The sequence below is a fragment of the Kryptolebias marmoratus genome, linkage group LG11, assembly GCF_001649575.2.
Source record: "Kryptolebias marmoratus isolate JLee-2015 linkage group LG11, ASM164957v2, whole genome shotgun sequence".
NCBI lineage: Eukaryota > Metazoa > Chordata > Actinopteri > Cyprinodontiformes > Rivulidae > Kryptolebias > Kryptolebias marmoratus.
The window spans coordinates 8457707-8471587 of record NC_051440.1 but is presented as its reverse complement, the minus strand read 5'-3'; the positions used below and the strand labels follow the sequence as shown (position 1 = coordinate 8471587).

At 37.7% G+C, this 13881-nt stretch overlaps 1 protein-coding gene across 2 annotated transcripts in view; it reads left to right on the top strand.

Annotated features, from left to right (window-relative positions):
- Positions 1 to 13881, top strand: part of kcnq1.2 (potassium voltage-gated channel, KQT-like subfamily, member 1.2) — a 216516-nt gene that overhangs the window by 99838 nt on the left and 102797 nt on the right. For both annotated transcript variants that reach the window (XM_025010106.2, XM_017434243.3), the window contains 2 exons: positions 11442 to 11517; positions 12387 to 12481. In XM_025010106.2, coding sequence (XP_024865874.1) covers positions 11442 to 11517; positions 12387 to 12481 — 171 coding nt within the window. The remainder of the gene's footprint in view (positions 1 to 11441; positions 11518 to 12386; positions 12482 to 13881) is intronic.

Below are 13881 nucleotides of genomic sequence, written 5' to 3'. Positions count from 1 at the left end.
CAGTCCTGACCTTAACCCCATTGAACACCTGTGGTATCAGCTATGTGTGCTGTTGTTCCAGAGAGACCAACACCACCCCACTGGCTGACTTGTGACAAAAGCTTGTTGAAGAATAATTTACCATCCCACAGCAGTGTGTGACCGAGCTGGTGGGCTGCTCCATGCTGTTGTTGTTGTGTATGGTTCTTCCACATGTTACTGAGGTTTGTTAAATAAATAAACTGTTAAATTGACAATATGTATTGTTTCTTAATACTTTAACTATCCAGTCCAATAAAGGACACCAAACAACACTCAATGACAAAAGAAGCTGTTTGGTACTAGCAAAGAAAATTTAGCAAGTTTTTCAAAGATGCAACCCACATGCTCAACTTTGTTGCCTAAACCACAAATGTGTTTTCCTAACAAATGTGGTCAAATTTAAGGGTAAATAAACAGGCTGTCCAATGGTATAAGATTTAATGACAAAAACATTGTTACTACAAAGAAATAATTGACCAAACACAAATTTTCTTGGTTTTTTGAGCTAAGTTTAGAAACAGTGAACAAAATGCTTTAGTGGTCGTTCACACAGGAATAGTGTTCTGTGAATATGAAAAAGTTAATATTAATTGTTTCAGCCTTGTGTCCGAATGGAAACAGTGTTTTAGGAGCCCATTTTTGAAAAAGGGTTCCAGAATGAAACAATAATGAAACCCGACCTTTACGTTTTTGTTGTGGCATTGCATAACACCCCTTTTTTAACAAGTAAATATTAATTTATGTAGGCTTCATTTTTTTACATTGTTTAGATAACTAAAGCGCAACCTTTTGAAAATGATTATGTCATAGGCTCATGTCTAAACTAACCTACAAGCACATCAGACGTAACAACAACAATAATGGCAAATTACATGCCTGCATTTGTGCTGCTTGTGTTTGTGTTTGTTTTGAATACTGGGAAGAACTCTTCCCTCCAGCCATTCCTTGCTGGATACTCTGGCTGAAAAGCGTCTATTATGCATTATGTCCACATTCTTGGACTGATGCAACTCCCTATCAACACTTCTCTGCACTTTTATGGTCTCATAGTTTTATATGACACGAAGCAGCAGTTTCACTTTGTCATCACTCCACACAAAGGATTTGTTGCTTGCTCTTGGATTCACCATCTTTGTCCTCTTTTTCCTCTTTTTCCTGTTTGTTTACAGTTGTTATGAGCATGCTCCACACCTTGTTTCTTGTTTTTGGTATATTTCTGTCCAAGGGTTACAGTGCCACATATACCCTGGCAGTGTTTTGGGTCGTTTTCAGACATTTCTAGAATTTGTGCTGTATGTTTACAAGGACACTTTTAAAAACAACAAATAAAAAGGTGTTTTGGAAACAAGACACCAAGGACTTAGTGTTAATACAAAGGAGGACCAACTATGATAATAAATGCAGTTATTCAGACCCAATAATTATTTAATCCCTAGTTGTTTGTAGTCGTTAGGCTCTACAGCAAAAAATAACACTGTCAAAACCATGTTTATCATTAACAGATATTGAGTAAAAACAGCTGAAGTTCACCAGTTTGCACCATGACGCTGGAACACAAAGGGACATTTCACTCTTCAACTCATGCAGTTTGCATTGCCAATACTGTTTTTTACACTTTTTAGTGGGTGTAAAAAGGAAACTATAGCTGTAAAACAAAAAAATACTTTTTAAAAACAAGCCTTGGACCTTTATGTGCCATCTGAAATATCCCATGCTGATTTTAGTAAAACAGTTATATGATTGTGTAGACCTTTCATCAGAAAATTAAGTTGTTTGTTTTATTTCAAAATTGTAGATCAGTGACAAGTCTCTTCATGTATCAGCTCTCCAGATTTGGGCACATACATACATGCATAATGTAAACTGCAGATGCTTGCTGTGCTGCAGAAACGACAATGGCAACAAACAGCTTTGTAATTATTCCACTTTTCTCCACAGGCACGAACTTTGAAGCACAGCTCCAGAGTAGCATTCTGTTTCAACAAATAAAAAGCCTGACATGATTATGTTTCGAAAGCTCTCATTATCCAAAGTATATTTCTTTAGTCTGCTTAAGTTTAGAAATTCGGAGGTCAGTGGCAAGCTGTGAGTGACGGTTTGTTTTTTGGAGGTGGGGCCTAATCCGAGAGACAGTACTACATTGATACAGGCTGAGATTGTGAAATGTAGCAAGGTTTTCAGGATAATGTGCCCAGTGTTCATTTCACTAACTCTCCGTGATAACCAAGACTTTGTTTTTTTCTTGCCAAAAAAAAGCTTTGTCATGCTTACATGCACATTCCAAGGTAACCACACATGAATGCAAACACTTGCAGGCACAGATCTTGATACCTTCACCTTTGTTAGCGCTGCCTGCCTCTGCCCAGTCAGCAGGGTCAAAGTGACAGCAGCGGATGCACAGCTTCATCCATCGTGCTATTCTGGTGTGCTAAGTGTTTCGATTAATGCACCACATTGGCTCCTCAAAGCCCCCACAATCTGGTCCCAGCAATCCAATTCTTGCATTGACAATTTGCATAAAAAACTTGCTGAAGACAAGCATCCAATTATGGTTTCTGCTCCCAGCACTTTGTTTCAAGCCACGGCTTTCATAACTCAGCTTTTTGAAAACAGGATGAGACCCGTACTCTACATTCATTGAGTGTTTTCTCCAGAAACTCATACATTTTAAAGGTTTTTTTTCTGTTTGATGTAGGCATACTCACTCAGTGTTGTATGACAACATAGTACGGATGTGTCATGTTGACAGATATCAGCTGATCTGAAGTTAGTTTCATGTTCTGACAAATAAATCTCTCTGACCTTTCAATTCAGTGCTTCAGGCTCTAAGCCAGCATGTCTATGTTTCTTTTCTTTCGTTGTGGAGTTGTATGTTTTTTGGCACAGTTGTTAGATGTCACAGATAGCACCCTGTTTTGTGTCAGTATTGTTATTTTTAGGATAATGCTGTAATGTGTAAAACAAATCGAGCATGACTATTTAATTTTTTTCTTGTATCTTTTTCTTGTATCTTTTTAGCTAACATTTGGCCCAAGTCCTTTTAAATACTCCAGACAGTATAGCAAGATTATAGCTATTTAAATGAATTCTATTGGCATTGTTAAGTTTTACAGTCAGGCAGCATTTGAGATAACAGCACCGCCCCAAGCCTCAAACAGTATTCAAATGATGTTGACACAGCTGCCCAATGAAGTAGCATTTGAATATTTCAGTTCTGGTACAAAAATGATTTTTAACAAAGAGCATATAGTTTTAGTGTAGCTTATAACGCAACATGACACCTCATCTCACACATGAACCTTTGGAAGGCCAGTTTGACCAGTCGTAGACGCTGCTGCACCAACTGATTGTCTTTCACCTGCTTCTGGGCCCGTGAACTCTGGGTGTACAGTAAGCTGATCCCATTATAGCAGCAAAAGCAAGAAGCAATTCCTGACTTGGACTGCTCACATTGTCAAAAGAAACTGGATCTTAGTTCTTTAAATGTAACAGTGTTGCTCCCTTGTCTCTCAGCACATGCAAAAACTGATATAGGCTTTCATTTAGGAAACACAACATGCCACCATGCTCCTCTAATCATGTCAAAACCTAAAACGCCATATTAGGTTAAGGTAAGAGAAAAATAAGAACAATTCTGGAACATCTGGAAACAGTGAGATTTTTCAGCGGCACACGTCAAATGAAGGAGCATGAGCAGCACTAGGGGAAAAAAACTCTTGTTAAAAAAATAATATTACAGCAATCAGTGTGATGTCTAGTTTGGTGTATTGAATTGTATTGTGTGTTGTATTGTTGCTGATCTTTGTTAACAAGCAGAAAACACACGAGATACACCAAAGTTTGTTGCAAGCTGGATAATAGTTACACACTATTTATATGCATATTTATGTTTAAACAAAATTTCTCAACTGATCGACTTCTTAAGCGAGTGCCCCATTTTGTATTGAAATATTTACCCTTACAACTTCAAATTAAGGACTTAAGGATAGAGGAAGAGTAAGGGGAAATAAGGATTTGGTGTTTTTCTGTTGTCTGAAACAAAAAAAACATTATTCTTATATTAGGCTATTTTTTCTGTGTGTTCATGACACATAAAATCCTGGTGTTTGATATTTTTTTGTTGGATTTTTATGCAAAAACATCTGCCTTTTCTTAACAAGTTGAATCGAAGTCAACTAAAATTCCTTTTTGCTAACACAATAGCATCCATTTTAAATTTGAGTTTTTAACTTTTTGTACACAAGAATAAAAACAAAAAAAACAGTCCTGGTGCCTTTGAATAAGTTTGACAGGGTTATAATTATTCTGTATGACAGAAAATTTACACCAGCAGACCTTCATTTTGGGATCAGAAACATGGATACATCTGTATCTCAAGTCACAAACAATAAATCAGTCACTTTTTTTCCCTAAAAAAATCACTTAGCAAAACAAAACTAAATGTGTTTGACCAATATATTGAACATTTTTTCACTTTATTCATGCCCTCATTTTCAAAAACTGCCTCTGACTATCAAAACCAAATTGGTCCTCCTGAAACTGAAAGCAAAAATAAAATAAACAAACCTTTGTAAAAAGGCCCAATTAAACAGCAGTCTTCAGTGTTAGCTGTCCCACCACTGCTGCCCCTACCGCACATGAATAAAAGAATAATGCTCTTTTGAAAAGGAGCTCAGTTTTATAATCTAAAGCCACTAGCTTATGAAGGGGAAGCCATTGCTAAGAGGTCACCCTTCATGTCTTTCCTGCTTACTGTTTCAGCTTCTTTCTTCTCTCCTTCTTCATCTTCTTCTTCCCATTGGGTCTATACCAGAGATTAATCTGGGCAGGTCTGTGACCATCAACGCTAGCTTGCCCTTGCTCCCACAAGGGCAAAGCGTTGCTAATTGGGTCTGGACATACAGTGCACACAAAACACAGATGAACACCCATGTGTGCTGGCTTGACCAACCGCTGGGTTCATGTGCTTGGATTACCAGAACACTATGAAAAAGAAACAGACAGTTTAACCTAAACATGGTGGCTATAGTGGGGTTAAAATGGAGGAGGTTAAATTTTGGGTGCTACGGGTGTTAGCGCCAGCAGTTATCCTACATAATGCTTGGATGAAAAAACTAAAAAACATAAAGGGTATTTGCAAACCACCCGACCTCACCTCATGAGTACCAACCCCCAAAAACTACCCCACCCAAGCAATAAGACCCCCTGACAGGCAGCAATAAATAGATTCTTTCTCTAACATGCCTAATCCTGCTAAATAGCTACAAATCCTATTACGCATGAATTATAAATCCTTCTTTGCTACCTAACTCCCTCTCCTTTCACTGAAGAAACCCAGACGCTCTCCTGTCCTCTGAATGTTCACACACATAAAAATTATCTTTTTAGTGTTGAGCTGAATGTGGTGTGACTGAACTTGTTGGCATTCAAGTCTAAATGTGAACAGTAGATCTTTATACTTGAAGTTTGTTTTCAGTTTTATTATATATTGAGTTGCATCTCCCATTTTTATCGACTGCATTAATCACAACTGTATTACTACTTTCAGTTTTTGCTGCATTGTTTGCAAGCATGTATTACTGTACTGTTGACTCTAAAAAACAAAAAACATTTGACGTGTTTACTGGTGTACAGCCAAGTAAGACTAATTTTTAAATCAAGCTCACATTTAAAGAACTGCAAGGTTGAAATTCTTCTCTAACAAAAAAATATATTTCAATCTGTAGAGACTCACACAAAGAGTGAAACAGCAGTTAGACAATTTTATTGGACCGAGGATTTGGCGCTCGGACACCGGCGGAAGACGTGCGTGCTGAGAATCGCAGCGAGCTTGAATGATCGGCTCGAACGAAGCTCAGGTAGGTCTTCCCCCGGACCCGGACACTGGTGGTGGAGCGGAACCTGGAGAGAGGAGTCTTGAGGGGACCTGGAGGTGTCTGGGAGGCTGGTGGTGGAAACGGGGAGGAGGTGGGTTGAAGCACACTGAAGCGGGTGGATCTGGATCGCTTTGCCTTTTGAAGGAGCTCTTGTCGGGCGATTGGATCGAGGTAGTGAGGTGGAGTGTCCTGATTGGCTGGGGCGAAGGCGTGGTGATAGGGGATGCCGGAACAGTCTTACAGGTTGAATTTTCGCCTAGGGCTTCATTATTTATTTAAGTACAACATCATAAGAAAAAAAATATTTCCATAAGTCAGTGGTGTCCAGAACTAGTCCTGGAGGGCCACTATCCTCCATGTTTGCATAAGGTGCATAAAGAGCTGGGCCTGGAAGCACAACTTGTTATAAGCTTTCAGCTTTGATGGCAAAGTTTCACTTTTTACAGATAGGTAATGCATAAAACCAGGGGAAAGGCATGTATTTAAACAATAATATAGTCCTACAAAGAAAGGAGTTCACAGATTGGTACCTGCATGCACACTGCAGACACTGCCTGTCCTCAAGGGGATAAACTGTTTGTCCTTAAATTCTCTCAGTTCACAGCAGCTATCCACTGTAGAGATGAACGTTGTTCAATGTAGCCAGGATCAGTTGAGTTCATTTCAAGTTCCTCGGGTAAAGGAACACCCTTAAGTTAAAAATTAACAGAAAATAGTAATGTCATTCATGGGCATATTTTTAGAAAAGTCATTAGAGAACATTGGTCATGGTTATTGGTTGAAGTAGAAGCTTTTGAAGTCTCATCAAGTCTGTCAGAAGTTGAGCTGCTTGGCAATTTGAAGGTAGGCCAAGTCACTGTGATCTGTCAAGAAAATGAACAGTCTGGACAAATCGCTATCCTTCTCTTGTGACATTAACAGTCCAACAAGGAATACTGCAGCTACAGCAATCAGCCCAGATCTGGTGAAGTAAAACCTGTAACACAAAGAGGAGAGGGGGAAGACTGAAAGGTTATTCATTTATTTAGAGAGACATACTGTATGTGTCAGAGTCTTCAGTTTCTTCTCAATATAAAAAGAAAAAGATTGTAACAAGCTTCTACAAACATCCTGACAGCTCATCTTTAAACCGGGACATTAAAGATGGTTGTTAGTCTGTTGTAAAAGAAAAATTATCTGAAACATATTACCAACAAACAAACAATAAACTAGAAAACTATTTTTTTATGGTTTACATGTGTTTACGTAAGCACATGCAAGAAGCAGCAAGTGATGAAACTTGTTTCTTGGTGCAAAAAGGGTGGCTCTCAGGAAAAAAAATAAACGTTTAGAACCATTTCTATATGATAAGTACCTAATTTCTTTAAATAGATAATCTCAATGTGACAACTTTTATCTCATGGTAGAAGTCAATCAAGTCTGAATTGGTTTAAAGAAAACTAATTCAAATACAACACAGAATGATGAAAGAAAGCAGTGACCGAATGAAACACAAACTGCAAATATGAGAGACACTAGAAAGCATGCAGAAGCAGAACAAAGAAGCCATCAGAAGCTGTTTCATTTAAGAAATTACATTTCTTAAAACTTTGTGTGACTCATTTCAAATCCTCACTGCCTTATCACTGTTCCCTCTGGTTTGTTGTCATTTAGTTCAGACAATACTGAAAGAATGCAATCATTTTATCCTTCCAAGGTATGTTTAAAGATGCCTTTTTTAAGGAGAACAGAGGAAGAGTGCATCTCCACAACAGACCAAAGCATCAACCATAAAGCTTATCTCACACAGAGCCATTGCTCAGCAGTCCCACTGGGTCTAGACTGTTGTACATTGATATCTAAGGCTGCTTTCTACTGACTGACTCCAAGGTTATTGCTGCACACCATGGAAGCACAGGATATTTGACAATTCCCCAGCCAAAAAGAGAGCTGGGGGTGGCGAGGAAGAGGGAGAGTTGCCATTGACAACTCTAAGATCTCCAAAGTGACCATCTGAGAATAAAAAAGGAGAAAACCTATTAAAAGAGAAGGGTCAAGGGGAAGCCATGGGGCTAAATCTGTCACAGCTCTTTAAGAAAGGGTCATTTCTAATTAAGAGCTCTGGCAGCTAGGGCTTGTCGATGACTTCTACATTTGACCTAATGAAAAATAGTGAGTCTGCTGAGAGGAGCTGGGAGTTGTAGTTTAATCCTCGGTATTAAAATACATTCTTCCAGCCTCCAAAGAAGAATGAATCACATGGTGCAGGACAATGGAAGGTATATTGAAGTTGTTGTGTATAAGTTCAGAGCTTTATTGGCTCAACAGGAGTCCCTAGAACACACTGTGTATCAAATCTACTACAAAGATAACAAATCAACACAAAGGCAGAGGGGGATGAGTAAGAAGGAGATTTACTAAGTGTTTGAAAGGCATTGTAAGCATGGAGATATTAAACTACACTTGTAAAATAATCAAACCTGCACATGTTTTTGGTTTTTACTTGTGCTCTCAACCCCAGTTATGCTTGAATGTCCATCACACACACACACACACACACACACACACACACACACACACAGAGACAAGGAATGAATGATTGACTTTTCTTTCTTCTAAAATAGAGCCTCCTTGGTCTTTATGTTAGGTATTGTTTAAGTGCATTTCCTCCTATAGCTTGGGCAAGTCTTGCATGGCAGGAAAAAAGGCTGCAGCTTAGCACTCTTTGATGTTAAGGTTTTATGGTCCCTTGTCAAGACATTGTCTGTTAAACTCTTTTGTTGTCCTCTTTGCCTAATTAAGACCTCCGAGCAACTTGTTGACTCCACAAAGACCTTTGTTTGGGTGAAGGAGGAGGGTGGAAGCCATGTGTTTCCATGTGTCAAGTGTGTGTATGCATAAAGGTATGTCTGCTTTGACTGGGACATAGCTCAGGAGATGTGTGCAGAACAGCACACACACACAGATGACCCATGTATACAAAGAAATGGCTTTAACACAACAATGAGGTTATTCATTTACTGTTGGAGGTGCCGTTCCAGTGGAGAGGAACTCCATCTGCAGTCACAAATTAAAGTTAAGAGCACTTGACACACATAAGACACACAAATTTAGCCCATTATCAACCTACCTTCGGCTTGCCATCTAATCTTGGAGTTTTAAACTCCTAGATTTTGTATTTTATTTAGGTGGTATCTCACGGGTCTGTGTCTGTTGGTGACTAGTTGGCAATTTAAAATAAGTGCAAAATATTGCGAAATATTTTTTCTTACAATCTCACTGAATTGAGTGTTTCAAAGCAAGTGACCATCAAGTGATTATCAAAAACCGGTCGCTGAAAATTTTCAACAACCGGTTTTTGTTAATCTCAACCTGTTTTTGTGCATGGCTTGTAAGAATACATTCTTCTTTGTCTCCCTCATAAATGCCTTTCGCCAAATATTCGCAGCCCAAAAAGTTACCATCTTTATGTTTTTGAGTGTGTCTGTGTATGCACTTGTGTGTGTTGGTTACCAAAATATATCATGAACCACTAGATGACATTTAATGATCCTTGCAGAAAGTAATCATTGGACATTCTGATACTGGACAATCATTCAACAACTGATGAATTTTTCAAGTCAAACTGATTCAGCATGGCTGCCACAGCTAAAATATAAGAGGACAAAAAATTGAATGCAACTTATTCAAGTTTATAGATATTGAACTAAAATGTGATGTGGTTATAGCTGAAAGTCACAACACATAATTCTGGGCATGATATCTCACAATAACGCATGAGTTCAGCGTAACGTTCCTAACCAAAATGGTTACAACTCGTTGTTACTCAATATAAGATGATCTTAGTCTAAAACTCTTTTATGAAAAGGGGCGGGCGATATGCATTCCTTCAAGGAATGCTCTGACTTTATTACATCATTGTTTTTTGTCTTTTCATTTTGAATTTCTACCAAAAAAAAAAATCAGGTGGCATTAATTAACCCTTTAACTCTCCGTGTTAACACACTCTGTATACACAATCCTACAGCTAATCAGCAAATGTTTTGTTTTGAAAGATTATGCAAATCTAAGACAGAGTACAGTAAACAAAGGACAGGTTAAGAAATGTGTTTGGCAACATTGTTTCAATCAGAGCACCCATGGCATTTTCATAAACTTACGATTGAGTCAGTATAATTGTTCATATTAGCTGTCATTTAAGCTCTTTTCTCCCAAAGGTTGCACAGTAACCATGTAAAGAAGACACCCTGCATGGGCTTCAGTACCACGCTGACATTTTGACAAATTAGATGATTGCTCCCATCATTGTGTCTAGAATGAAGGGTTTCACTGCACTTGGTCGCCTACACATGCATGCTTTTTTGATTGACAATATTTGACTCTATCATTTATTTCATACTCAGAAAAAGTCATCGGGCGGGGGGGGAGGGGTTGCCAGTCAATTGCAGGGCCAGCACAGAGACACATGAGATAAACAACCTAAGCACGCAGAATCACTAGTTAACACATCATACATGTTTTCGCACGTCAGAGAAAAGCCAAAGTACTTAATAATTACACAGTTTAAAAAAAAAAAAAAGTAAGTCACATTTTTTATGGCAACACAAATGACAGTCAGACAATTAATCAACAGAGATTTTTGTTTGCCCAATTTTGAGATTAAATTCAACAAAGCTAAAGCCAAACATTTGAAAAGATATGTTATAAATTAACTCAGGCTAATAAGTGTATAAGATTTAGTAAAATTAATATTTTAGCAAATAAACACAGTGGTTACTTGTGTTATAAAGACATTTTATCTTACACTTGATTGATTGTACTACAAACGTCGTCCAAATGTGTAACCAGAAAAAAAGTCTTACCCTTTTAGCCTTTTAAAAGTTTTTTTTTTCCCTCATAATATAGTGTTCCTTATTCAAATGTGCAGCTATCACAAAAGGAACCCTAAACCTAATGAGCACCAGTGCACAACACAGTGTGGGCCTCCTTGAAAAAATAAACCTGACTGCATGCCAGATAGTCACTATGGTATGCAGTGAGTAAGTGTGTTGTTTACGTCCATAACTCTTTTGTTTCAGTGTTAGGATCCAGATATGTGTTTTTTTTTCTTTGTGTTGACACAGATGTGCCTCTTCTAGCTGAGGGATGTATGTTTTTTGGACTTTTTTGGACTTTTTGCACGCTGAATCTGCTTTTCTTCTCTTTCACATTGCACAAGGTTGCAGATTTAAAGTTGTGACTTAAAGGTCAGTTACAATGAGCGAGGTGGGGGGAGGGGGAAATCTGTGTTGACACATACAGTATTTTTATCCATATGGTATTGTGCGTATATTGGAGCCACATGTGTTTTGCTCTAGTGCAGTATGCACATTTTTTATTGAACCATAAATGGGCAGAGGCTTTTTTTTAGATTCAGTTTTAGCATGCATATTTTTTTTCTTTTCGCTTACAGCTCAGCTTGTTCAGAATAAGACACATTTACAGCCACAATGTCAGTAATTTATTATATTATTATTATATATTTTTTATTGTTTTAGAATAGTTACTTTTCTTCTTTCATTTCAGGTTGTCCCATTCTCAGAGATCAGCAGTAAAAGTTCTCCGCAGAATGCAGTACTTTGTGGCCAGGAGGAAATTTCAGGTAAGGAAGAGAAAGATCTTGAAACAAAAACACAGAGTTAAATGATGCAAGTGAAGAGTGTCAGTCGTCAGATAAAGAACAAGACGAATTGGGGTGAGAGCAGAGTGTTGTGTGTGGTGTTGTAAAGGAAGAGGAAAAGTCACAGGGACTTTGTAGCTGCACTGCTGTTTTCTATGTGCATGTTTGTTGTAAAAGCTTGAAATATTTACCTTCACATTTATTTTAGGTTAGCAAAATATTTCAACCCATTTCTGTTCAGCTGCTGTAGTAATATACTGTACAAATAAAATCTCAAATGTACAAAAATAACAAGAGTTATTGGTGTCATGGACAAAAGTCAGCTAAAACAGTAATGCATAAAAATGTAGAGTAAAAGACATAACTAAAAATAATCATTCATGAAGTTCTTAGTCAATTAGATTTATGTTAAACATTCTTCTTAATGGTTCCTTAAGCAGACAGGTTTTTATTTTTTTTTTATGTTTTCAAGTATTCTACATGTTTTCAATTATGGCCTAAGTGATCTCAGCTGCAGAGACTATAATAGTCTACCAGGGATACCCTAAAGGGTTCATTGGGTTCATTCCAATACCCCTTGTGTCAACGTCATACTAAACAAAGCTGTGAAAAGACCCCTAACACGGCTGACCGTGTGCTTCTCAGTGCGCACACATGCACACATTTACACATGCACATGCACATGCACACAAAACACACATTGAGCTGACAATGAACCCTTTGCACCCAACGGGGTTGGGGATGTTTTCGGGGGACCAAGCAACAGAGGTTGTGATTGACAATGGCTTTTGTGTCCCACCGTGTGTGTGTTTTTCTTGTGCGTGTGTCTGTGTGCGTGCATGGATCCACAGGAAGCCCGGAAGCCCTACGATGTGCGAGACGTGATCGAGCAGTATTCCCAGGGTCACCTCAACATGATGGTCCGCATCAAGGAGCTGCAGAGAAGGTGGAAGCTTTGACTTTGTTCTGGGCTTTCTTCTATATATGTCACAAGCTACGTGATTTAGAACTTGTCCTCTTTTTATTTATGTCCAAAGATATCCTTGTAAACACAACACTGTCTCTAGAAACGTTTTCAATCACACAGAAACACCAAAAACAAACCAAAACACTGTAGTAGCTATCCAAGACCTGTACGTGGTGCTGGAATGGTGCCACAAAAAGACATCAAAAACAGGAAAACGGTGTGATGCATGCAAACAAAGCTTGTTTGTTGGGTGCAAATTGTAAACACAACAAGAAAAGAAAGACATCATTGGATCGCAGCTTTGATTAGTGGTGAGACTAGGCCATTGTTTGTTTTCAAAATGTTGCATTTTGGCTGTCTATACAAAAACTCAAAGCTGGAGTTTAAAGATTTTTTAAAATCTGGAATCAAAAAATATTGTTTTGGGGTTCCTAAAATGCAAATTCCGTGTGGAGGCAAGGCTGAAACAAAGCATCGCCCTTTTAAAAGCAACTTCATAGTTTGCATTTATTGCTTGGCTGTTTTACATCAGACACCCACATCAAGTCAATGTATATACATTTCATCTAAAAACATATTTTTATGATGGATCATCATGTATCTGTTGGCACACTGTTGTACATTAGCTGTATGTATATATATTTATATATATATATAGACAAGTTGCGTTTTGTTCCCTTTTACATAAATGTGTAATTTATTAATTTATGTGAAATTTGGTTTATTTAATTTATTAAATTATTTAAAAACAAGTGAAATGATGAGATAATTAAAGATGTGGCTCTTATGAGCCAATATTTAAAAATGTCTGATTAAAGACAATAAATATTTCTAATGAGTGATTATTCAGGTTATAAAAAGTATCTTTTTAAAACTCACATAAACACAGATACATATTTTGTTTTCACATTTTGTCGTGAAACTGGAAATCGCCCGTATTGGAGAGGTTGAACACTCATCTTAAACCCACCAGTTTACGACAAAACCCACCAGTTTTGTCGTAAACTGGTGGGTTTAAGATGTTTAAGATTGTGAAATCAGATCATTAGTCAAATTATTAGTCAGGAGATGCTGACTAATAATTTGGTCATGCAGTAGGCAGTATAGCTTCATGTAGACAAGCAATAATGCAAAAAATATTTTCACCCTAACCTATAAATGTACAGCTAGCCAAAGTAACTGGGCAGGACAATCCATCATACATGTACAGTCCTGCTCACCATTATTGGCACCCATGAAGTTTAAGTACATATAATGGAATATTTACTAAAGGAAATTCATCAAGTGAAACAACATTTTATTGCTGATAGCTTGTGCTTGATGCAAAACAGCAAATGATCAAAAACATTTAAAAAGATAAACAAAGAAAAACATAATTT